This window comes from Xenopus tropicalis, chromosome 10 (genome assembly GCF_000004195.4).
Source record: "Xenopus tropicalis strain Nigerian chromosome 10, UCB_Xtro_10.0, whole genome shotgun sequence".
Lineage (NCBI taxonomy): Eukaryota > Metazoa > Chordata > Amphibia > Anura > Pipidae > Xenopus > Xenopus tropicalis.
Window position 1 is genome coordinate 41,974,876 of NC_030686.2, and position 27,549 is coordinate 42,002,424.

A 27,549-nucleotide genomic window follows, 5' to 3' on the forward strand; every position below is an offset into this window, starting at 1 on the left:
CTATGCCGGCCCCCTTTTCCCAATATGGCTGCCACCAAGGCAAGTGCCTCTGTTGTCTACCCCTAGTTCCATGTTTAATAAACACAACTGCAGAAGCCAATCAGCTATCATATATTGTTCTGCCACCTCCCAGCATAGGGCTGTCTAACTGTATGTGGCCCTCCAAGAGATTTCTAAAGCCCCACTGACCCGTGTGAATGGAATCATTATATATTATAGCCTTCCCCCCGAGAATGTAGTATAGAGAATGCCTGGCCCACTCTATGGAGGCACCGAGCGCTCATTTCTTGCCAATACTCAGTCTCAGTATCAGAACCACAGTGTCGGTGTCACCTGTCTGAGCGAGACCTCCCTGTCACAATATTGATCAGTCACATGGAAACGAGCGCCATAATTGGCTAAGTGTTAAACTAGCATTCTCGCTGTAGGAAATGCCAAAGCAAAATTCATTGGGGCTGAAGGGAATTCTAATTTCCAGCTTAATTGTCCTCCTCAAATGATGTTCTTAGCGAGTTAAACATGCAATTTGCAACGTCTCACAATAACACTCGCGCCTCAAACGTAGCACCTTCCAGCTCAGCAAATAAACAAACCCTTAAATAACTGCAGGGCTGTTGCCTCTATAAACGCTACAGAAGGTTTAAAGGGGAAGTTGACAGAGAACACAAGCTAATTTCCACTATATTTAATCATTGCAAAGTTTCAGTTAATTTAAAGGGGCAGTTTTCTTTTGCAGTCAATTGAAACTGTTAGATTGATGCTAGGGGTTCATTATGTTAGAAACCAGGAACCCCGACAACCAGACAGCATTTTTTAATACAGAAAATAGCCAGGATAGGAAGGCTAATACGTAAAAAAAGACACAATAATTAAAAAGTGCTTTTAAAAGTCTGCATATAACATATTCAAGTTAATGAAAAGGTGGACTTCCCCTTTAAAGTGTGCACTATGCCACCAGCAGCAGGAGAGAGCTCCCAGTGTGGGCGGCCATGTTACTAACATGTGCAAAATAATCGTCCAATGAAAATCCCAGCTGTTCAACTGATAGGTGCCCTTTAATTACACATGGAAAAAAGTCACCAATGAGAATTCTGTAAATGTTAATTACAGATGCAATAGAACTGACCAATAAGCAGGGCCGGAACTAGGGGTAGGCAGAAGAGGCAGCTGCCTAGGGCGCAACCATTGGGGGGCGCCAGGCAGGAGCCTCTCCTGCCTACCCCTAGTGCTACTTTGTCATTGCCCCCGTCGCTTGTCATTAGCGGCGGAGGCAATGACCGATCTAATCGCACCGCCCCCCCCCTCACCTCCTCCTGTACTTTGGCGCAGGAGGTGGGCGTCGTTGACCGACCGGGTTGCCTCGGGCGCCCGGTCGGCTTGGCCCGCCCCTGCCAATAAGAATGCTGATTTCCAGTACTTTGGCACCTATCTTGCTGTTATCTTACATACAGAGACGATTGCGCCATTTTGGCGTCATTACATTGCACTGACTTTATACATGGGGATAAAGGAGGGACTTGTTCAGTGCTGGGAAACTGGGATTTTCATTGGTGGATATTTTGCATATTATTGTAGCTGTTGGCCCTGGAGAGCTGGGGCTCTCTCACACAAATGCGCATTATGAGCAAACTGGGACACTAGGCATCATTTGTATGTTAGTGTCACAACATGGCCGCCCACACTGGGAGCTCCTCCTTGTTGCTGGTTAGAATTTTTTTTTTTTTGTACAAAATTGTATAGTTTCCCTCATCCAGAGTGTGGGCTCTATTAAACCTGCGCTCTTGGTGGGGTAAAATATTTTCCACCGATAGGTGCCCTTTAAAGCCAAGCAAGCATTTCCATTGGAGGGCACTGTTTCACAATTCTTTAAATGGAGTTTCCGCATCAGAACAATCATGGCTGCTCTCCGCTCATACACAAACCCAGATATACAGGTATATAGAAGGCTCTCCGTGCAGAATCGACTATGTCTACTGATTTAACGGAGTGTATATAAGAAAATAAAGTGAAAGCGTAATAGTACAGAGTGGCCCTTTAAGGCGCATCTTTGCACTTTGATCTACTCCCTATACCCACCGAGGTGCTCTCTGCAAAACACTTGCACACACAGCGGCTCCATCAAACTTCCTGCCCCAGTGTGTTATTCAGAGCTGATATTTATAGGTATTGGTCACGTGCTTTGCTTTGTGGTCTCCCACTGTAGGTTTCCTCTTTCTCTCCTCTCTCTTGCCGCTGTCCTAAATAGCCCCCCCCTGAATATGGCCTTTTATCAGCCTGTCAGGGAGCTTCCTGAGTCGTCTCATGCAAACCGCTTGGCTGGAATTTATGGGCCACCGTGGCATGTGGTTTCAGCTTCCTCTGTAGACACCATGGGAGGCTTAGGAGGACCCAATCTTTTGAAGGAACCACTTCTTCCTGAGATAGACTGGTCGGGGCAGAGAGAGTGGGCTCTTAGATCAGTGCTCTCTGATTAGTCAGATAATGGGGCTCATTCATACCTTTTCTTGGCTGGCCTGGCTCCCTATCAGCCGCCTGCATTAAATCCAGAACTGGACTGGGGGTGGAGCTCTGGGTCCCCCCCGGTTCTGACCAGCATGGCAGTATTCCAGGGCATCAATACAAACAGCAGCAGACTTGCACCCAAAGAATCACGCTATAGAAATCGCCAAGCGTTGGAAGTGACGCCATAACCACTATGAACATTCGAGCCACCATGCATTGGGCACAATCCCCAATGATGCAGTAATTGTGGTGGAATAAATATCTGCGTTGTGGGTAAAAAAACATGGCGGTCACTTGGCACTTGTGTTCCAAAAGGAGCCCTATTTATACATAATGGTACTAGTGTGCAGCTGGGATCATATTTAAGTCAAGATTCCCTAGTTAGACATTAGTGCAGTCAATGGGAAGTATGGGGGGTCATAAAAGTCACTTGAAGGGCCACATCTGGGCATTGGGTCAGCTGGGCACATATGTGAAAATTGGTGCCTTACAGCACATGTATTGCAACTACTGATACTGATAATATATGACTGATGCAGAGATAGATAGATAGATACAGAAATAGATAGATAGATAGATAGATAGATAGATAGATACAGAGATAGATAAATGATAGATGATAGATAGATAGATAGATACAGAAATAGATAGATAGATAGATACAGAAATAGATAGATACAGAGATAGATAAATGATAGATGATAGATAGATAGATAGATAGATAGATACAGAAATAGATAGATAGATAGATACAGAGATAGATAAATGATAGATGATAGATAGATACAGAAATAGATAGATACAGAGATAAATAATAGATAGATAGGGGTTATTCACATTTAAATTATCTTTAAGTATGATGTAAAGAGTGCTATTCTGACACAGTATGCAATTGGTCTTCATTTTTTATCATTAGTGTTTTTTTCATTATTTAGGTTTTGTTTGAGCAACTATCTGATAGCTAGGGCCCAATTCAACCTACCAATTAGGCAATGGTGTGAAAGAGAGACTGGAATATGAATACAGGAGGGTCTAAATAGAGAGATAAAGAATAAAAAGTAACAATAACATTGTAGCCCCCCCCCCCCCATATGAAAGCTGGAAAGAGTCAGAATAGAAAGACAAATCATTCCAAAACTTGAAGAGCTCCAACGTATAGCCCTTCTATAACAAACTAAAAGTTACCCTGACAGTGATCTGCCCCAAAAGCAATACTGCCATGGGAAAACATGTTTTTTTTCAAACCCATCAGTTACTAGAGCTTCTCCAGCAGAATCCTGCATTGGAATCTGTTTTTCACAAACACAGATTTTTTTTATATTTAATTTTGAAATCTCACATGGGGCTAGCCATATTCTTCATTTCCCAGGGTGCCACAGCCATGTGACCTGTGCTCTGATAAACTTCAGTCACACTTTACTGCTGAGCTGCAAGTTGGAGTGATACCCCCCACCTCACCCCCAGCAGCCGATCAGCAGAACAATGGTAAGGGAGCAAGATAGCAGCTCCCAGTAGGTATCAGAATAGCACTCAATAGTAAGAAATCCAAGTCCGGCTTGGGACTCCTCCAGTTACATGGGAGTAGGAGAAACAATAGGTTAGCTGAAAGCAGTTCTAATGTGTAGCGCTGGCTGAAAGCTCAGACTCAGGCACAAGGCACTGAGATGGCGCCTACACACCAATATTACAGCTACAAATACATTTGTTGGTTCAAGAATAAAATGGTAAATGGCAGAGGGAATTATTGGCTATGTAAGCAGTGTAATTTAGAAATAAAATTACCCCATAAAAATCATGACAGAATCCCTTTTAGGAAGCCTCAGTGTCTGTGGGGACACTGGTAGAATTGTCTGAGACATAGGAGAGGTCCAGCCCATTGATTTTTACTGGGACCCCCTAAAGTCCTCTACCTTAGAATACAGTAAGAAAAATCTAAAGAGACTGAAAGGGCGGTGAGTATTTCTAGCACTCTCTGTTAGCGAGAAATATTGATGGCACGGTACAGACCATTGGAGCAAGCAGAGGGGATTGATCCTGAAGATAAATATTGCTCCTTTGAATGCTTAATTAGGTAGTGAGACCTGACTTGCTCATATGTCATTGGCCGTTTCCCCGGCTGTGTAATAACAGCTCTGCATCAGGATTTCCTCCTCACATCCTGGCTGGGTATTGTGCCGGGCAAGGCTACATTATAACGTATATACATACGTTATAAATCTGTCACTGGGACTGCTGAGTGGCGTATGTACCATGTTGGGTGCAAATGTGCCCGGTGCAGCAGGCAGTCACAGGGTGCTAGGGTGGCAGTTGCATGGGTATGTATGTGTAAGTATGGTCTGGTGGGAGAGTGGCAAAGCTACAGATTTCCCAGAAACTCTTTGGGCCACTATTCAGACTACTGACTCCGCCCTGGCCCCCTATTATGGCCGCCCCTATTAATACAGAGCTGCCTGCATTCACCAGCTGTATTCATTAGAGGTGGGAGAGGCACATAGGTGTCCCTCCTGCCAGTGTCAGACTGGGGTGTTGGGGGCTACAGCTTCAAAACTCCACCCTACCCTGCTGCTGCCACCCCTTCTGCATAACTTTTACCTCCTTCCTGTGATTGGGCACAGGGTCAGACTGGGCTACTACCCCAGGGGCCCCCACACCACCCTTAGGGGCCCGACTGCCTGCTCAAACCCACTCATCTACCCCCAACCCCTCCCCTGCTTGTGTACCTTATACTTCAACACCGTTGGGGGGGCAGCAGGGAAGCAATGGCAGTGGGGATCGGGTCTGGGTCAGCAGGGCCCACCAGGTTTTTTCCCAGAGTCCCGCCAGCCCAGTCTGGCCCTGATTGGGCGGTAGAGTTCAGGACAGCATCTTCAGTGCTGCAGAGGAGTGTTCACAGTACCATAGGAATGGGCCTGGATCAGCAGGGCCCATGAAATCTGGGTCCCACTGTTTTTGTGTCCTGCTGGCCCAGTCCGACCTTGCCCCCTCCTGTCCCCCACCCTACAGGGCCCTAATGATACAGTATGGGACGGGTGGTAAGGACAGGGCTGGCACTGTCTGGTCGAGTGCTCCTTTGTGCTGCTTAGCCCCTTTATTGAACACATAGGGTGTGTATTATTATAATAACTGGTAACAAAGGGATCCAGGGTAAATAAACAAGAGATGTTTAAGGAAAGAGAGGAAATAGTAAAAACCAAAAGAAGAAAGAGAAGAATGAAGTAGAGGAAAGGGAAGAATAAAGGTGAGGAGGTCTCGGGGGCCCTGTGGGCGAGTCAATAAGGGAGAAAAAGACAAAGAGAAAAGGCAAAACAGGGAGCAAATGATGCCTAAAAGCAAATGGAAGTGAAAGAGTGAGGAGGGGAGGAAAGTGAGGAGCGCGTGCCGCTCATTCCTCCTGTGGCCGCTAAACTCGTGGCTTATTTCTCCCCAAGTATCTTTCCTATGGTTTTTGTTTGTCCCCGGTGAGATATTTCTACCTTGTAAACTGTACTGCGAGCTTGTAAACTGCCAAGAATTGGGGATTTTATATCCGGCCGAGAAAGAAGAGAGATTAATGAGAAGTTATTGCAGCTTTCTCTTTGGAGTGAGAGCTTTATTTAGCCGCCGTTCCTCCTCTCTCCCAGTGAGGCATCCCAATCAATGGGAGATTTCCTGATCCAATCCACTTGCATTGCTACGTGAAACACTGTCGGCCCAATATAAGGGCTAGCAATGTGGGGTAATTAGGGAGTCATGGGTGCAGAACAGCAGCAAGGCCAGCTAAGTAGTCGCACAAATTAGACAAATAGAGGTGCAAAGTTTGTCTTGGTCTAGTAAACCATGCTAGTGCTTAGTTGGTTGCTATGGGTTACTAGACCGTTAAAGTTGAACCGTTCATTACATATAAGCCCATGCTTACATACCATTCAACAGCACTTATATATATGTAACTGAATGCTGCTTTATTGGTACATGGGAAGGGTTACTGTTCCTTTAAGGCAGGACCTAACCACCGAGGCTGTGCATATAATAAATAATGCATTGTGGTGTTAGCGTGCATATTGACTCATTAGCGGTTGGGGAGGTGGTCATTGCTACAGACATAGAGATTCGGCTGACCTAGATTCTGTATTACATGGCACACTAGTGTGTAACTCATGGTGTGTTGGTCTGTGGATTCCTATTTTCACTTAATTTCTGCTATTTATTATTTGTTTTAATAGTAAAAGTAGCTTTGAGTGTATATATATATATATATATAATATATAGGAAGCACTTTCTGTATTAGCTCCCCCCTCATTGTTTAGGGTCTGGCAGCAGCAGGACCACAACATCTCAGCAACAGAAGTTAGGTTAAAATACTACTAATTAATATCTGTACAAAATCACAGGTTACTTATGATCACCCCCCCCCCCCCCCATTGTGGGCACCCTGTTACCCCAGGCCCCCCTGGCCTAGCCTGGGCTTCAAAATAGGCCCTGGCATTCCAAGTACCCAGAGGCCCAAACAGCCCCCCCCCAGCCCAATAAATAGTGACTGTCTATGGCATCTTACAGCAGCCTCTCTGGCATTTGCCTGAACCCACAGATTGCCAGTCTGGGCCTGGGTCCTGGCATTCCAAGTACCCAGAGGCCCAAACAGCCCCCCCAGCCCAATAAATAGTGACTGTCTATGGCATCTTACAGCAGCCCCTCTGGCATTTGCCTGAACCCACAGATTGCCAGTCTGGGCCTGGGTCCTGGCATTCCAAGTACCCAGAGGCCCAAACAGCCCCCCCCCCCAGCCCAATAAATAGTGACTGTCTATGGCACCTTACAGCAGCCCTTCTGGCATTTGCCTGAACCCACAGATTGCCAGTCTGGGCCTGGGTCCTGGCATTCCAAGTACCCAGAGGCCCAAACAGCCCCCCCAGACCAATAAATAGTGAGTGACTATGGCATCTTACAGCAGCCCCTCTGGCATTTGCCTGAACCCACAGATTGCCAGTCTGGGCCTGGGTCCTGGCATTCCAAGTACCCAGAGGCACAAACAGCCCCCCAGCCCAATAAATAGTGACTGTCTATGGCATCTTACAGCAGCCCCTCTGGCATTTGCCTGAACCCACAGATTGCCAGTCTGGGCCTGGGTCCTGGCATTCCAAGTACCCAGAGGCCCAAACAGCCCCCCAGCCCAATAAATAGTGAGTGTCTATGGCACCTTACAGCAGCCCCTCTGGCATTTGCCTGAACCCACAGATTGCCAGTCTGAGCTTGCCCCCCACCACACTTGGTAATAACGCCACTGCAGCTAACCAATCACCTTTCAGGATATCTGCCTTAAAGTCCCACAGCTATCAGTATAGATTAGTGGTTGCAGAACTTTAGTGCTGCCATAACTAGGGGGCTCTAGGTTTGCCACTTGTCTGGTTCTAAAGTGTACAGCTCATGCAAAGACCGGACTGTTTCATTCTAAGTTGCCTGTGTGGAAGTCTGAAACTGGACAGAACTCTGCCCTGACTGACATACTATTCAGCCAATCATGGAAGCCCACCTTGGAGGTCAGTTTTGAAGCAATATTTTAGGTAAAGACTTATTTAATGCCCTAGGAATTCTTAGAGGTCTGTAGCCTATACTGCACTGTTTCATATGTTACTTTTATTTGACTTGGGGTGAATAAGTCAAGAGAAGCCCACTTATATAGACTATGGTAAATGTTTATCTATCGAGTGAAAGTCTTATCAACGGGCACTCTCTCATGATCCTATGGAGTAGGGGCAGTGTTATAGTGCAGCATTTACCCAGAGTGCACTAAGAGTACAGATATTAATACAGTGTATCTAATGGTTTGTGGAACCCAGTAACTGAAGATGCCTTGTATTTTTGCATTACCCATCATCATTTCTAGAATGCATCGTTCATTGCAAAATATGTCTGCTTTCTGTTTGTAGGGCTCTCTGTGCCAAGGCATGGCTGTGTGTGATCTAAACTTCAGACCCATTCAGGGGCTTTGGTGGGCTCTGAATAGGGCAGGGGGGAAGCCAACAACCTGCAATCAAATCAGGACTACTGCTTTCCTAGGAAACATTGCAAATACAGGCTAGAGATAACAGGTGAGTCAATTCAATTTTGTGATTATAATTGGGTTTTTGAAGCAATGGTTTCTAAGCAGGGGCTAGGGGGCCCAGACTGAAGGTCAGCTAAGGTGGGTTTTGGGGAAAATGCCTGTTTGCCCCCCTACTTACCCCTGGAAGCTCATCAAAAATGAAATTAGGGGAGTCTACTTTGGTTTATTGAAACTATGGTGGGAAGGCTTAATATTTTTTATAATTCTGTAACCAGGGCATGGGGGGTATCCCATAGATATAGGGGTAGGTGGGTTGGTCGAGGGCCCATATCTAGGGCACTGATGGATATAAACCCAGCACTGTCTGTAACCTAAGAGCGACCCTGACCAAATGTTGAACCTCAAAGGGCTGTTAGAATCAAAAATGTCTGAAGGCTTACATGGGATATGGGAACGCACAGCTACACCCAGGGAAACGTATGTAACTGAACTGCGGCTTAATCCGGCATTGTACATTCTGATTGGAATCTTAGGGAAAACTAAACCCTCAGCATCTCTTTGATCATGAAACCCACATACAGGTGACATAGACAATGTAACATTATAGTAATCAGCGCTACTTGTTGTGATGTTTGTTCTCAGGTTCCATGTTTATATAGGTATCATTGTAATACTTGTGTCTATCTACTAACCCCCGCCTCTGCATTTCATTCCCAGCTGGGTATCCTTCATCTGCATCTTTCAATCTCTCCACAATATCATATCTACCGTATGATTTAGGAATTATCAGCGGGCACTGTGTCTTGAAGTGGCATATTAGGGAGACATGGTGCCTATAGTAGCTGTGGGGGGATAATAGCCTCTGGGAAGGGACTGGGGCTGTGGGATATCAGGTATAGTAGGGAGAGATGGTGCCTATAGTAGCAGTGGGATAATAGCCTCTGGGAAGGGACTGGGGCTGTGGGATAGTAGGTATAGTAGGGAGAGATGGTGCCTATAGTAGCAGTGGGATAATATCCTCTGGGAAGGGACTGGGGCTGTGGGATAACAGGTATAGTAGGGAGAGATGGTGCCAATAGTAGCAGTGGGGGGATAATAGCCTCTGGGAAGGGACTGGGGCTGTGGGATAGCAGGTATAGTAGGGAGAGATGGTGCCTATAGTAGCAGTGGGGGGATAATAGCCTCTGGGAAGGGACTGGGGCTGTGGGATAACAGGTATAGTAGGGAGAGATGGTGCCTATAGTAGCAGTGGGGGGATAATAGCCTCTGGGAAGGGACTGGGGCTGTGGGATAGCAGGTATAGTAGGGAGAGATGGTGCCTATAGTAGCAGTGGGGGGATAATAGCCTCTGGGAAGGGACTGGGGCTGTGGGATAGCAGGTATAGTAGGGAGAGATGGTGCCTATAGTAGCAGTGGGGGGATAATAGCCTCTGGGATGGGACTGGGGCTGTGGGATAGCAGGTATAGTAGGGAGAGATGGTGCCTATAGTAGCAGTGGGGGGATAATAGCCTCTGGGAAGGGACTGGGGCTGTGGGATAACAGGTATAGTAGGGAGAGATGGTGCCTATAGTAGCAGTGGGGGGATAATAGCCTCTGGGAAGGGACTGGGGCTGTGGGATAGCAGGTATAGTAGGGAGAGATGGTGCCTATAGTAGCAGTGGGGGGATAATAGCCTCTGGGAAGGGACTGGGGCTGTGGGATAGCAGGTATAGTAGGGAGAGATGGTGCCTATAGTAGCAGTGGGTGGATAATAGCCTCTGGGAAGGGACTGGGGCTGTGGGATAGCAGGTATAGTAGGGAGAGATGGTTATAGTAGGGAGAGGTGCCTATAGTAGCAGTGAGTATACGGAAGAACCCATGTAATCGTGTATCCCTTTAGGCTGTGATACAGAACATTAACCTTAACCACAAGATGCCTTATGTACAAACTACTTAGAGGCCACAGGGTAATTAGATTCACTTTAACCCCCCCCTCCCCATGCAGCTTTTAGCTCCTTTTGCAACCTGTCTACTCCATTCTCCCCTGTCCTCAAACAGTTCCAGTGATTCCCATCAGCAGGGAGCCCGGATTAGAGCCAGATTACTAACCCTAAGCCTCTGTCTCCCAGTGCCTCCAATAAACACTTAATTAACCAATTAACTCAGCTCAGACAGCTTGCTCTGCTACAGTTGCTGCTAAAGCCCCAAACCATGTTGGTGCTCAAAATGCTCCCAGGACAAGACATTTGATATTTTCTTGTAAAACCATAGGGTGTTGGGGGGGACATGAACGCTGAGTACAAGGTTTAATTTTCCCCTTTAATCCACGGCACAAACCAATTTCACTGACTCTTATCTCTGACCTACCAAAATGTGTGATTGAATGGGGAGGGCACAGCGCCACCATGTGGGCACAGCCTGTCCAGCAGCAGCAAAAATATAACATATACAATATGTGTTTCTAAGTATATATTATAACTATATAACTATAGATATGAATTTGTATATAGTACATTGCCATTGTATTCATTGCTATTTATTGCCATTTTTATCATTTTATTCTATAATATTTTCCAAATATAAAAGTAATGATTTTGCCGAGTCGCGAGAATTTATTGGCCCAAAAGCAAAATCATTTTAGGGAACAGGATATTTTTTTTACTAGAATATATTGAAACTTCTTCAATCATTCCACTGGCCCCCCAACCCCTCCGGGGCCCCCAGCAGTCACAGGGTCGCTAGGGCCACCATGGCAATATCAGGAGCCAAGTTATAATTGCAGCATTCTACTTTAGTCTTCAGTCACCTCTGTTATTTACAGCAGGGAAATCCAACCTTGGACCCTGCAGTGCTTAAACTACAACTCCCAGCAGGATTTAAACGGAGAAGTCACAGCAGAAGGTACAGACATCTTCCCTTTTCAGTTACTTTCACTATCACATTATATTTCCTAGGCCTTCTATTAGAAAATGTTATCACTAGCCCTAGTGGGCTCAGATATATCATAAATATTTGATTTTTGTTCACTTTTCTCTGCTCTATCATCACCGCTTTAGGCTTTTAACCCCATCAGTCACCTTCCTATGTAGCCAGCGGGGCCGCTGACCCCCACAGCCGCCCTCTGAAACCTCTGAGCTGTTTACAGGTGGCGCAGATGGCATTATTCTGATTTTTCCATTTCCCCTGGCAGAGGTGAACACCGTACAAACGGCAGGGGTGCTTGAGTTAAGTCCCTGGTGTCAGCGCTCTTCTGCCGTCGAGTTAATGGACCCGTTGGCTTAGCTCAAATTACCGCTGGGAAATTCTACCTTGCGTATGGCGAGGAACCAGGCAGACTGCAGGGTACAGTTTTAAGAGTAAATATCAGTGTAATACCCTGTATTGTAGCACTTAGCTGCATAACAATGCCATGTTCTTATATTACTGCTCTATATATATATTAAATCACATCTCAATATCAGACAGTAAGAAATATCTATATACAGGGTTGCTGTTTGCCATTACCCCTGATGCCTCCCTATAGAATGAAGCTAAAGCTCATGTAAAAGCCCATTTCTTGGTTCTGATTCGGGGTACAGCAGCCATTTCTATTCTGATGTATACATGCAAGTATATGAAATCAGTGTTACTGCACCTAAGTGTAGGGTATGGAGAAACCCCCCTTTCCCCCCTGTGGGCTTCAGGTTGGAGGTGCCCACCCTCAGAGATAGGGGGCAGCTTTCCTGCATTACCAAGGGTCCTCTAGTCTTTAACTCCGGTCACAACTCTGACTTAATAATAATGATATATATATATAGACACATGTATATAAAAGTCTATATCTGATTATAGTCAGGGAGACAAAAACCTGTGCACACATAATATAAACCAACATCTGAAATATTAAATCTATATTAAATCTATTAGAATTGTTATTGTTCAATCAAAACCAGACTAAACATTCACAGCTCTCTATCCCCACCCCCCTTTCTCATTTCTAAATAATGTCATCATTATATAGCCAGGGGGCACAGCTTAATGACCCCCTTCTCCACTCATATACAAAGCAGCACAGTTTCTTGTAGGCAGGAACGGCGGAAGGTAATCGCAGGCCTGTGACTCGATTTAAGTCACAAAATTCACAAACAAGTGATGCCGTTTGTCGATAAAAATGGTAAATATGTTCCACAAACCCTGCTCGAAGTTATCTTGGAGTCCATATTGGATCCTAATTAAGCTAGATAGATGGACAGAGCCAAGTAATAGTGCTTTATTCAGCAGCCGGCACATAATAATGAACTAGTGCAAGTGATTCCTCATCAGTCCCCAAAGGAATACAAAGCTCTCCGCCACTCGAACTCACGTGGGCCGACTTGTACGCAGACACCTTACTCCCAAATATTCCATCGTCCGGGCTCTAACACCAGTAGTGACAGTGGCAAGAATGGTGACGGCCTATCTTATTCCCTACCTAAAAGAATTCTGTAGACCAGTCCCAGAAGGCTAGGCATCAGCAGCCAGCACTGGGCATTTATATACAAGGGGCAACATTCTATAGAATATTATTATTATTATTATCAATAACAAGTATTAGAAGTGCTGGACAATAAAAGAATATACACACATGCAAATACTGAGCAGTACAGGAACCTCCTCAATAGAGCTTACAATCTAAAAGTGATTTACGCCCATTAAACACATACATAATACGTTCTAGGGCAATTAAAGATGCTCGCTAACGTGCCTAACCCTCTCCATCCCAACAAACTTTCCCATGTACGAAAAGACAAATTCCAGATATACCGCCCCTCTGACCATTCAATTGTTTTTTTTTTTCCTTGTTGGCATGGGGTTAAAAACTGAAAGAAAAGAACCGGGGCTGTACAAAGATAATATCTGCCAGCACCCCCGAAATACCGGCTTTATATTCCATATGTCATTTCTGTGCACTTGTCTGGGGCAGTATTCTGCTTCTTGCCCCCCATTGCCGTTCCTTTGGGGTAAAGTGTTAATACTGTGTTTACAGGGGCCACGGTATATACCTAAAGGCGCGCAATGAGAATGTGTAGCATTGCCAGGAACGCCAGTCGCTCACTTACCCCTTGCTGCCATGGGGCAATAGGACACGGTGCTGCCGCTAGGCTCTCATATATCAGTCGCTTGCAACCACAACACAATCCAGCAGCAGGTACCCAGTTGGCAGTTATTAGAACCCCGGCTCAGAATGCGTGGCTCCATGTACAATGCACCCTGACAGCGGATACCGTATTCTTTCTCTCTTTCCAGGTACCAAATCCATTTCCAAACCAAAGGCAAAATAAAATTACTCACCCTCAGGTACTTCTCCAATATCCGGAACATTGTTTGGTTTGACGCCCCCCAATTCCCTGTAGGGATGTGTAAGCTCCAGTGCCACAAACACACGTCTTGCCAGGGGACGGTGCAACTTTATACTAAGAACCCAGCACTGCAAATGGCTGGTGGCGTTTTCCTATTCGCTTCGCAAAAATTCATATTTGCCGGATTGGATTTTTTTTTTTTTTTCTTTTAAAGGTGAAAGAAAAACCTTTAACACATCCCCTCCGGGGCAATTAAATTTGCTATTATAATAGCTCAAAGTGATGCTTTAATTTGTCTAAACTTGCTGCTGGGATGTGAGGAGTTAATAAAAAGGTTCATTTCCATACACATGCAAATGGAGGTGTGATCCTATAATCATTTATTTTTAATGGGCTGGGAGGAGGGGGATGGGGGGGGGGATTGGTGTATCAGGGATGGTGTTTTGGGGGGGATATGGCAGTGGGAAGGACAGTTTATAGACTGAAGCCAATAGAAGAGTCAATTTGAGGAGTGAGTTACAAGGTGTCTGTATCCCATAGGGACTCTTTGTGCCAACCCTCATAATTAATTATACGGGGGGGGGGAGGGTGCCATGTCATTCCATAGGAGAAGTTTTTTTGTGCCTTTGTACCCTTGTTGTTTTTTAACCTGTTCTGTGCTGGGAATAGAGTTGTGAGGGCACCACTGGGCTGCTGTCATCTCCGCCACCTACCCGCTGGGCACGTTATTGTATTGCAACTCTAAGTGTAGCAACTTGGCCGCCGCACATCAGGAGTGAGTATGACAGGGTCCGGCGTGGTTACTATAGCAAAGGTCCAGAACCACATACAAGTGACAGCCCCCACAGTGTGCCCAGGGGGATACGCACGGGGGGTACCCACAAGTCAGGTGGGCAAGGGGTTACTAATCCAGGGGGCTACACACAGCAAACAGGCAACTCTGAAACAAGCATTTCCAAAACATTCCGCTCAACCCAAACTTTGCCCATTCTGCCCCCTCCAGCCCCACTTTCTCTCCCAAAGCAGAACTTAACCCACTCCCTCCCACAGCCAAATGGCAAGAGTCAGAGCCATGCCGGAGCAGCAGTATAGCAGAGTGGTAAGACTGTACCTTGTTGCAGTGGTAAAAGTCCAGTGGGCTGATGCAGGTGGGGTCTGCAGATAGGGTGCCCACGCTGGTGGGGGCAGGAGGGTAAAACCTAACGTCCATCACCCGGCGGCTGGAGGGGCATGAAAACGGCTTGGTGTGGTGTTTGTGTGTGAGTGTGTGTGTGTGTTTTTTTTAATTGTCTGTGCTTAGCTCTCCTGTGTGAGCGCTGCTGCCTCTTGCTGAGTGTGTGTGTGTATGATAGAGGGAGGGAGACTGTGTCTATTGTTTGAAACAACAAGACAGAGAGGGAGAGAGAGAGAGAGGAGGGAGAGGGAAGGGGGGCTGGGCATCTTTCAGTCCCCTTCTCTCTAACATCCGTTCTGTGGTCTCTCTCTCTTCCCTCTCTGTTTCTCTTTCTCTCTCTCTCTCTCTGTCTCTCTGCTTTCCTCTGTATCATTCTCTTTCCCACCTCTTCCCTCCTCTCCTACCTCTCTCTCTCTCTCTCTGTCTCTCTCCCAGCACCTTTCCCTTCCCTCTCATTTCCCCCTCTCCCAGCATCCCCACATTCTCTCTCTTTCTCCCTCACATTTCTCCCCTCTCCTCCTCCCAGCATCCCTTTCTTTCCTATTGCTAGGCTCTCCCCAACTCCCCACATTTCCCTCTTTTCAGTCTCTCACACTTCTCCCCTCTCTCCCATCATCTCTTTCTCTAGCCACCCCCTCCCCTCCTCTCATATTCCTCCCCTCTCCCAACATCCCTCATTCACTCCATGCTCCCCCCAGTTTTCCCTTCTCTCACTCACTTATTACCTCTCCCATCATGCTTCTGTTCACCATAGCAATATCCCTTACCACATCTCTTGCACATTACCCATCATGCTTCTGTTCACCATAGCAATATCCCTTACCACATCTCTTGCACATTTCCCATCATGCTTCTGTTCACCATAGCAATATCCCTTACCACATCTCTTGCACATTACCCATCATGCTTCTGTTCACCATAGCAATATCCCTTACCACATCTCTTGCACATTACCCATCATGCTTCTGTTCACCATAGCAATATCCCTTACCACATCTCTTGCACATTTCCCATCATGCTTCTGTTCACCATAGCAATATCCCTTACCACATCTCTTACACATTACCCATGATGCTTCTGTTCACCATAGCAATATCCCTTACCACATCTCTTACACATTTCCCATCATGCTTCTGTTCACCATAGCAATATCCCTTACCACATCTCTTACACATTTCCCATCATGCTTCTGTTCACCATAGCAATATCCCTTACCACATCTCATACACATTACCCATCATGCTTCTGTTCACCATAGCAATATCCCTTACCACAACTCTTACACATTTCCCATCATGCTTCTGTTCACCATAGCAATATCCCTTACCACATCTCTTACACATTTCCCATCATGCTTTTGTTCACCATAGCAATATCCCTTACCACAACTCTTGCACTTTTCCCATCATGCTTCTGTTCACCATAGCAATATCCCTTACCACATCTCTTGCACTTTTCCCATCATGCTTCTGTTCACCATAGCAATATCCCTTACCACATCTCTTGCACTTTTCCCGTCATGCTTCTTTTCTCTATACCCATGCCCCCCACAGTTATCTCGTATGTTTCCATTATTTACTATAACTCAGGACCTTTCTGTGTATGCTCTCCCCAACTCTGATAGGTCTTTGCCTATGTCCCTCTCTTCTCCCCTATTCTAATCTGCGTGTAGCCATGCTGTTACCCCCTGCGTTTCTCCCACACACCCCACTTCACATCTTACAGTATATTATATTGTTTCTTCCAACCCTTTCATCTCTCTCATCATTTCTCCCAGCTTTCTAGTTCTCTCCACACTCTCTCGCTTACCTCCCTCAGTACATTAGTGCTCTCTTCTGTGGCACAATTACCAGGAGATTCTCCTCCCCTCTATAAAAGAGTTCTCCTCTCACATTACTCTCTCTTCTCCATGTTCCTCTCTCTATTCTCCCTACCGCTTTTCATTTTCTCTATCTTATTCACTCTATCCTACACAGTACTCTCTTTTCTCACTCTTCTACTTCTTCTGGGACATGTTTCTCTCTCTTCCACTCCCTATCCCATGCAGTACTCTCTCCTTCCCTTTCTTCCGCGCTCTGTGGCACACAGTAGTCTTGCCTCTCTTTCTCTCTGTCTCTTTATCCCACATTTCTCCTTGCCTCTCTCTCTTTCCCATTCTATTCAACAGAATGTTCTTTCCTACTCTTCTCTGCACACTCTATTCGACTCAGTTCTCTCTTTTCTATCTCCTAACTACTCTCAAATAATCTCTATTACTATCCCTTCTCTCCTATTCCCTCTCTGTCACACCCATTCTCAGTCTCTCTGTATGATTTCTGCCCTTTTCATTTGTCCACTCCAGTTTGTCTCCATGTATACTAGCTCAAAGCTCCCATCCTATCTATCAAGTTCTCTCTTTTCATATTGCTCTTTAACTCATTCCTCTCCATGAAGATATCCATGTCACTGTGTGGTACGCGTTTTTCTCCCCACACCACACATACTACTTGTGTCCAAGCCCGGCATTGGAGAAGCTGCTTTCTGCTTAGGCCCTGTGTGCAATTGTGTGTGGGATTTTGGGACTGTGACTGCACTCCAACTCAATCTTCTCCTGTGATTGACATACAGTGCAACTGGCTGCACTCTTACTATGAAATCCCACCCTGGAAGAAAGTGTTGCCAAAGTGCCCGTGACTGGGTAGTGGCAGAGATAGGTAACTCACATGCAAACCCAAGGACCAGCACTGCTGGAGAGACAGCATGATTAATTAAATTAGTTGTACCTTGCAAGATATATATATATTTACATGAATTCCTGTGCTTCCCATAGAAGTGATTGAAAAAGCAATGATACAGCTAATTGGTCACATCAAGATCAATTGTGTACAGTACAAAACATAGCTGTGCTTGGGGCCTTAGGCTCATAGCATTACTGCCAGGTCTGTTTGCCATACCACCTAACCTCTTCTGCACCACCATGAAATGGCACGAGGGGGATTAGACCAGCACTCTTACACACCCTCCCACACACACACACAGGAACATGGATACATCCCTACATACACACAGGAACATGGATACACCCCTACATACACACAGGAACATGGATACACCCCTACATACACACAGGAACATGGATACACCCCTACATACACACAGGAACATGGATACACCCCTACATACACACAGGAACATGGATACACCCCTACATACACACAGGAACATGGATACACCCCTACATACACACAGGAACATGGATACACCCCTACATACACACAGGAACATGGATACACCCCTACATACACACAGGAACATGGATACACCCCTACATACACACAGGAACATGGATACACCCCTACATACACACAGGAACATGGATACACCCCTACATACACACAGGAACATGGATACACCCCTACATACACACAGGAACATGGATACACCCCTACATACACACAGGAACATGGATACACCCCTACATACACACAGGAACATGGATACACCCCTACATACACACAGGAACATGGATACACCCCCACATACACACAGGAACATGGATACACCCCTACATACACACAGGAACATGGATACACCCCCACATACACACAGGAACATGGATACACCCCTACATACACACAGGAACATGGATACACCCCTACATACACACAGGAACATGGATACACCCCCACATACACACAGGAACATGGATACACCCCTACATACACACAGGAACATGGATACACCCCCACATACACACAGGAACATGGATACACCCCTACATACACACAGGAACATGGATACACCCCCACATACACACAAGATATACTACAGTTTATATAAATAAGCTACTATTAGTTTCAGTATAGTCATAAAATATGTCCCTTTTTCCATGGCAGACAGCAGGTTGTATCACTATCAGTAGGTATGAACAGGGGTCAGATGATACCATACAGCTACAGGGTTACAGGGTGTTTTTCTCTTATAAAATAAAATTTACTATGAAGAAGTATTTTATGTGCAGGAGGTGAAGAAGCAGATAGAAGTTGTGCATGTAAATGCTATATTTTCAATCCTTGGTGTTAATGGCCTTTAAATCAGATGGTTTGTCTCCCCCTGGAGCTACCTAGTGGTACTGAGGTAAGAAGGGGGTAGAAAAGTGAAGGATAACTCAACTACAGGCACCGGTATGACTATTGCCAGCTACATGGTAAAAGGGTTGGCACCTAGGGTTGGACTGGCCCATTGGGAGACCGGGGAAAATCCTGGTGGGCTCTAGCCCCCACATGTAAGTCCTATCGCCGTCTCTGCCTCCAGTTCGGTGGCGCTTGGTGGCCTTGGGGGGTTGGGGCAATGTTCAGCGCCACCCCAACAGTTACAGTTCTTTCTGTGTAACACACATTAAACCCGCAGGGTCGGGAGTCACTAAATAAAGCAAAAGTAATATCTCTTCTATGAGGTTAACATATCCTTTAACCACTAACCTATCACAGGCAATCTTGGCCACAGATCTGCTGATAGAAAACCAGTTGAACAGAAGGACACACATATCTATAAATCTTGATTACAAACAATAATAAATGTTACGTTGCACACTAAGGGTTGAGACCAAGCACTATTAACGGATTATCAGCTAGAAGGCACGTAGAAATAGTACTTTACCGCAATGTAACCCTGCCCAGTGGGGACCCTTATGCTTTGGGTGCCAGTATAGAATATACAGCCCTTGGCCACAGCCTATGACAAATCTCATCACCACTTTCTTATTTCATCCATAGGTCACCTATGACATTTAGCACTGCCTACATCTTATTGCTGTGAGAGTGGTCCCCGGATGTCATGTTCTTGGGGGGGCCATACGGGGCCCAGTCCGGCACTAAAGATTAAAGCATAGGAATGGCAGTGTGAATTTGAAGGAAAGATTGCAACCCTACTGGGGCCCCGAATACCCCCAGGACTCCCAGTAATTGCTGAGTCTGCTGTTTGTATGGTTACCCCCTTAATGTACATACGGGCCCTGTGTGAAATAACTGTGCCTATGGGTACTGACTAACTGTAGCAAAATAAAGGTAAATATTTGACACACACACACACACATATATATATATATATATGTAACAAGGTATCAATGTAACAATGTATCCACTATAAGTGACTGCATATTTGTAATTAGGTTTAAATTCATATTAATGTAACTGTTCAGTTAAATATAGAAATCCTATCGATTTGATTTGGCCAACTACTTAGTTGTTCGGTTTTGGCAAAGATTCGCTCATTTACTGACCCTACCGACTCTTATGATCTGCCTGTACATGGCCAGGCAGGCAAACCAGCAAATCATGGAGATCATTATTGTTTCAAAATTATTTCTATATAAACCCACAGGAGCTCCCCATCTTGGATCTCGTTAGGCCACATATGCGACACTGCACATGCTCAGTGGGCTCTGGCCCGGTGTTGAGAAGCAACGCTTAGGGGTCGTGAAAAATCATCTGGCAGAAAATGAAGTTCATCTGTTATACAAGACAATCCTACAGAGCTGCTGGGGCCACAGATCTCCACTGCTAAACGGCTGTGGTCACCCATGGCCAAATGAGTAGCAATTCTAGCCAACTTCTTAATTTAGTTTAGTCTAATGTAGTTCTCCTTTAAACATGGAAATTCATGGAATTGTACCTCTGCTGCACATTAATGCTTGGTGCCACACCGAGCCATCAGTCCTCCATGGACCCCATCAGTTGCTCAATCTATATTACGTTCCTCTGTGTAGGGCCCCCACTAAAAGCCAGTTTATCTCATGGTGAGAATATTCTAGACTTCCAGACTGTGAACCCTGGTATCTCCTTTCCATACCAAGCATGATGTGACCACATTTCTATTGGCTTCAGTAAGTGGCTGTATTCAACTTGGCCCCACATGGAGCCATCAGTCCTCCAGGGACCCCCCCCAGTAGCTCATTCTATTTTATGTTCCTTCCTGTAGGACCACCACCAAAAGCCAGTATATCTCATGGTGGGCATCTTCCAGGCTTCCAGACTGTGGCACATCCAACCCTGGTCCTAACATCTCCTTTCAATACCAAGAGAGAAGGCCACGGCCAATACCCTCTGGTCTGGATGGATCCCCCCAACAGCCAAGTAATCCCAGTCTAATTCTGACGATGCCGCCACATTTCTATTGGCCTCGGTGAGTGGCCATATTTCTTCCCACTGGATATACCCGTTGCTCTTAGGAGGCATTAAAATGAAGTGCTACACAAATAGCCGCTCTCCCAGAAGCTTCCAGCGCAGTCATTGAAATCCAGGAGCTTTCTCTAATAAGGCAAAATAATATATCTATGTAAATAGAATTGAACAAGACAGATTGCTGCTTTTAAACAGTGGCATTTGTGAAGATGAAGCGAAGATTCTCTTTCCTGGACGCCGACCAAAAATCTGCTTCTAAATGAAGGCAGGAGCCATCTGTTGTGGAAATAAAGGGAACCAGTGTTACTTGTGATTTTTAAGCAACATTAAATGCCAAAATGGTAACCTTGTTTTAGGTGCCAAATTGAATTTGCTGGGAGTTGTGACTGCTTAAAAGCGCATTTGCATATATTGTGCGCCGCAAATCTCATGGAAATCCGCCCCATCTGAATCCGCTTGCAAATGTGATGCTGGGGATATTAATATTGTAGTTAAACATTCGCTGGGCGATTGCAATCCAATGTAGCAAAGCGGGGGCAAATAAAGGGGTTCAGGGTGGGTTCTTAGCAGATGCGGCCTTGCTCCTGTGTTTGTATTGGTACCGGAGAAAATGTAATAATTAGATCCAAACGAAAATGAATGTATATTGACTGGGCTTTCTTCTGGGAACAGATTCCACTCGTGGGGATCAAAGGGCTACTCTTCGAGCATGGGGGGAATCAAGGGCCCTAATATCTACAGCTCCAAGATCCATATTTAGGCTCGTTGGGAGACGGGGACCTGCGGGCCCCGGAGTTCCCAGCAGGGATCGGTTCTGGTTTGACCCTGGATGTTCTGAACATGAAATAGTTGGCAGAGACCAATCGTACGAAAGTGACTTCCTGGAAATGCACTGTAGGCCCCCCCAAAGATATCATATATATATATAATACATGTGCAGATGTTATCGTCAATCGACTGAAATTTTCTAACCTGTCTGAACGATTAAATGGATGATAATTTGGAGCCCACACACGGTCCGAAAATCGCATGAAACATATGTTTTGTACAATTATAACCATGTGTATACAGCCAGACCCCATCCTCAAGACACCCATGGGGCCCTTTATGACCCCACAGCAACTGGTGGTTGTGCTGTAAAGCCAAACTAGCATTTTTATATCTTTATAACAATTTGGACATGGGGGGCAAGGTTACACCGGAGTCTGTGGATTATAGTTTCTTTTTAACACAGTATATTAGCTCCCATACATATATATATAAATATAGTATTAAAATATGCACATCTATTCTAGATGTTTCCCTTGAATTCAGTGTCTGATGTTCTTTATGTGTTAAGAAAATGTGCCTAACCCGTTGGGTGTGTGCCGTTTCTTATTACCCACACTCCAAGCCACAAATTCTGCCCATATATTTTGCATATGAACAGCCTACACCCAGCCTGCCAGGGTGCTATACGGTGCTTGGTAGCATTCATGCCCTCTTTTATCAGACCTGGACTAGCACAGGAACTTATTCTTCGTAATTGATATTAATTGAAACTATGGTTTTCTAAACTGTAAAGAGGATTTTTCTTTCTCCTGCACAACTGAGCTTTAAAGACCCCAATGGAAGAGATTTGTCATCAACGATCAAATCTTTGACACAATAGAAAGGAAAAAAATCACATAATTTCAGCAAGTATCTCAAACTGAAAGGCTCATATATGAAGGGGTAGGTACAAGTGGTAATTGTAATACAGTAATGTGGTGCAAATGGTTAGGGGTTGACAGGAACTCTCCAGGGCTGGAGCCCACTATGGTCAGGAGATCCTTTGGTACTCTGGTAGGCCAGTCCGGCCCTGTCAGCAGTGTTAGGGTGAAGACACACTGGGCTACTAGTAGCAGCTATTATTTCATGACTACTAAACTCCAGAAAATTCCTTTCCATAGACAATACTGAGAATTGCCTCTACTAAAACACATGTAGAGACAATTATCAGTAAATGATCAGCATTGTCTGTTTTAGTAGCCAAGACAAGTTGCTGCTACTAGTAGTCTTCACCCTTAGGGAACTGACAGCTGGCCCTGGCCCACTGATTTTTCAGACCACATCCTGCACTAAGCCACTCCCACTTCTTATAATGGAATTATCAGATTAACCAATAAGCTGTGGGGTGGAATAAAGAAGAACAAGATAGGGACAATTGCAGTTCCCACAAAGACAGAACCTGGAATCAAAATCAGAAAGCCTTCTGCAAAGATTACTCCTTACATATTCATCTCTTAGGGGCAGATTTAGCAAAATGTGAGATTAGAACTCACCAATAAAAATTCACCCACTTTCTATGGGATTTTTAGAAGCGTACTTATGAATTGGTGAACTCTAACTTTCACCCACTGATAAATATGCATTTAAACATCCCTTAGGAATGAATAGAATGTGGGTGAATGTTTCTGGGATGAGCTCTAATCTCACATTTTGATGAATCTGCCCCCTTAGTCCTTGGACATATAAATATTCAAGTTCAGTTGCTTTCTAATTGGGTTTCACTCAAATGCCGCCAGTTGGCCCTTAATTAAGAGAAGGCCTTTCTAAAATGTGTTCTTTTACTGGACCAGGAACATCACAAGATCTTAAGCCACAAAAAATACATTGTGTTGAGGCTTCGGGAAACAAAATCACAGAGGTTTGAGAGCCTGAGGTTCCCTACAACTTGATGGTCCAATAAAATTTATTTCACTCCCTATTCCATATATCGACTTTTATATCCTCTCTCAGAAAGTACAAGCGCTGAACATTTGTTTCCCTACAGCCCAGAGGGAGATATAGAAGGGGAAATAATACAAATGCTGACACGGCCTGTGTGGAGTTCAGGAAAATAATGGAGGGAAGTATATCTCAGGGTGAGGAACACTAGTGTGGCCAAGACTAATTAGGCACCTTGCGAGGCAATCTGGAAGGGCTACAGACAGCCACTAAATATAAACGTATGGAATGGACAGAGAAAATACCAAATATGGACAAATTATTATGTAATACGTTTATTTTCCTGACCCTTCGATATAGTGCAAAGGTAACTTGCAACTGAATACACAAGAGAAATTAAAGTTAGCAAAGTAATGGCCAAGTACACATTTTTCCCTTTTAGGCTCATAGAGGCTTCTATTTATGGGCCAACCTGGATTCAAATAATGTTTGTGATATTCTTGGGCAGTCTGAGGGCCACATGCATCTTTGCCCAACTTGATGTATTGAAGGGGCCACAAGCATCCAACTGGGACAACCCTACAGAGTATGGTTGTTATCTAAACTTTGTTGAGTCCAATATATTGATGTTGGGCAGATTGAGCTATTATTTTGAGCTCTCAGCTGAATAATCTGTGGTTCCTGTGTGACTTAAATGTTGTCTGGTCCCAAAACTAACTAGAGTTCCAGGTACTTAGGTACCATCAGGTCTTATTGATGGGGTTGGACACATCCCCTAGAGGTAGCATAATTGCTAGGTCTCAAATTGCACCTGGTGAGTAAATATACTGGAAGACTTATACAATAATATTACAGGCAGCACTCAACCTAATTTGTCTAGGGTGGGACTGCTGTTCCTTTAGCCATGTTTGTACAGTGGAGGAAATAATTATTTGACCCCTCACTGATTTCGTAAGTTTGTCCAATGACAAAGAAATGAAAAGTCTCAGAACAGTATCATTTCAATGGTAGGTTTATTTTAACAGTGGCAGATAGCACATCAAAAGGAAAATCGAAAAAATAACTTTAAATAAAAGATAGCAACTGATTTGCATTTCATTGAGTGAAATAAGTTTTTGAACCCCTACCAACCATTAAGAGTTCTGGCTCCCACAGAGTGGTTAGACACTTCTACTCAATTAGTCAACCTCATTAAGGACACCTGTCTTAACTAGTCACCTGTATAAAAGACACCTGTCCACAGAATCAATCAATCAAGCAGACTCCAAACTCTCCAACATGGGAAAGACCAAAGAGCTGTCCAAGGATGTCAGAGACAAAATTGTAGACCTGCAGAAGGCTGGAATGGGCTACAAAACCATTAGCAAGAAGCTGGGAGAGAAGGTGACAACTGTTGGTGCGATTGTTCGAAAATGGAAGGAGCACAAAATGACCATCATCGACCTCGCTCTGGGGCTCCACGCAAGATCTCACCTCGTGGGGTGTCAATGATTCTGAGAAAGGTAAAAAAGCATCCTAGAACTACACGGGAGGAGTTAGTTAATGACCTCAAATTAGCAGGGACCACAGTCACCAAGAAAACCATTGGAAACACATTACACCGCAATGGATTAAAATCCTGCAGGGCTCGCAAGGTCCCCCTGCTCAAGAAGGCACATGTGCAGGCCTGAAGTTTGCCAATGAACACCTGAATGATTCTGTGAGTGACTGGGAGAAGGTGCTGTGGTCTGATGAGACCAAAATAGAGTTCTTTGGCATTAACTCAACTCGTTGTGTTTGGAGGAAGAAAAATGCTGCCTATGACCCCCAAAACACCGTCCCCACCGTCAAGCATGGGGGTGGAAACATTTTGCTTTGGGGGTGTTTTTCTGCTAAGGGCACAGGACAACTTATTCGCATTAACGGGAAAATGGACGGAGCCATGTATCGTGAAATCCTGAACGACAACCTCCTTCCCTCTGCCAGGAAACTGAAAATGGGTCGTGGATGGGTGTTCCAGCACGACAATGACCCAAAACATACAGCAAACAAAGGAGTGGCTCAAGAAGAAGCACATTAAGGTCATGGAGTGGCCTAGTCAGTCTCCGGACCTTAATCCAATAGAAAACCTATGGAGGGAGCTCAAGCTCAGAGTTGCACAGAGACAGCCTCGAAACCTTAGGGATTTAGAGATGATCTGCAAAGAGGAGTGGACCAACATTCCTCCTAAAATGTGCGCAAACTTGCTCATCAATTACAAGAAACGTTTGACCTCTGTGCTTGCAAACAAGGGTTTTTCCACTAAGTATTAAGTCTTTTTTTGTTAGAGGGTTCAAAAACTTATTTCACTCAATGAAATGCAAATCAGTTGCTATCTTTTATTTAAAGTTATTTTTTCGATTTTCCTTTTGATGTGCTATCTGCCACTGTTAAAATAAACCTACCATTGAAATGATACTGTTCTGAGACTTTTCATTTCTTTGTCATTGGACAAACTTACAAAATCAGTGAGGGGTCAAATAATTATTTCCTCCACTGTATATTAACAAGCCCTAAAGATGTAGTTGGGACCAAAAGGAAGCCCTCTAAATGATTTGGTCATAGTCAAGGCAAGGGCAAGGGTTGCAGGCAGAACAACACCTCAACACCAACAGTTCAGCAGTTTCTACACCTTTCCTGTTCAGTTTTTAACGGCTATATTACTAAGAAGGAAATAAGTAATGGTTTCATATTGCACGTCTTCTGCTGTCTTGGCTTGCAGTTTTACTTTTGTCTAAGCTTTCATTGTCTATCTTGACCCAAGCTTTCTTATCACTTTCTGGTGCCTGATAAGAAGTATAGAAGAGGTCCCAAAACAGTGTCGGACTGGCCCACCAGGATACCAGGAAAACTCCCGGTGGGCCCAGGGGTCAGTGGGCCCTCCTGCTCCTGGCCATTTGGCCTGCGTTATGGTCATTCCCTATTTCTGAATGGGAAGAAAGAGGAGAAATAGATGGAAGGATAGATGCTAGCATGTAAATAAAAGAGACTTGGAGAATAAAGTGGTTGAGTGAGGAAAGGAGGAAAAATAGTTTGGAGTGTGGGCCTATAGTCTAAGGTTTTCTGGTGGGCCCCTGGGGTCCCAGTCCAAAATTGGTCCCAAATAACTTTAGTAGAGCTTTAGTAGAGTGACACCCTACATCTACACCAACCCAGGCACTGCCATTATGCACAATTCAGCAGGAAACCTCATACACTAGAGGAGTTCTCCATCAGGACATTTGGCCAGTAGACTGGGGGGGGGGGGGAATTTTGGTTGTATAATGTAAGTTGGAATTTCATTGGCTGGCGTGTCAGTCTGAGTAATGTTAATTAGTCATGAGCAAAATTTTTTGCCAGACATGGATTCACAGTGAATTTCCACGTTTCACCATTGGCGGATTTTTTTGTGAAATGGGTGCAAAGATTAACTGCGGGAAAAAAAATCATTGTGCATCCAAAAAGTCGTGTGTGTCAAAAAAATTTGCTCTGTTTGTCTGGAGGCTCCCAGTCGTTCCTATTCATTTATATACTTATGTAGTGGTAAACTATAAACTTAAGCTTAAATGTAATGGTTTCTTATAACAAGCCAAACGCTCACCAAATTAGACTACAGGTCCAGGTGCTTATGCCCCAAACCTCTCGCTCTGTAGGTATTCAGTCTTCATATAAGTGCAGTTAATATACTACGTACAGTTGTGAACGGTTAT

The 27,549-nt window shown here is 44.8% G+C and overlaps 1 protein-coding gene and 1 long non-coding RNA gene across 6 annotated transcripts in view; one reads left to right on the plus strand and one right to left on the minus strand.

The window, feature by feature from the left end:
- The window catches only part of tox2 (TOX high mobility group box family member 2), a 70,987-nt gene extending 55,742 nt beyond the window's left edge, over nucleotides 1-15,245 (minus strand). The window contains exon 1 of one of the 5 annotated variants that reach the window (XM_002932882.5): nucleotides 14,931-15,245. In XM_002932882.5, the coding sequence (XP_002932928.2) occupies nucleotides 14,931-15,029 (99 nt within the window). In that variant the 5' untranslated portion in view covers nucleotides 15,030-15,245. Of the gene's footprint in view, nucleotides 1-13,579; nucleotides 13,698-13,811; nucleotides 14,132-14,930 lie in introns of those variants that run through there. The other 4 variants (XM_004918520.4, XM_004918519.4, XM_004918521.4 and 1 more) reach the window with 4 other exon arrangements.
- LOC105945282 overlaps nucleotides 1-27,549 on the plus strand; it is an 83,285-nt gene that overhangs the window by 32,755 nt on the left and 22,981 nt on the right. Inside the window, exon 2 of the long non-coding RNA XR_004220660.1 lies at nucleotides 8,406-8,567. This is a non-coding gene — a long non-coding RNA (uncharacterized LOC105945282). The remainder of the gene's footprint in view (nucleotides 1-8,405; nucleotides 8,568-27,549) is intronic.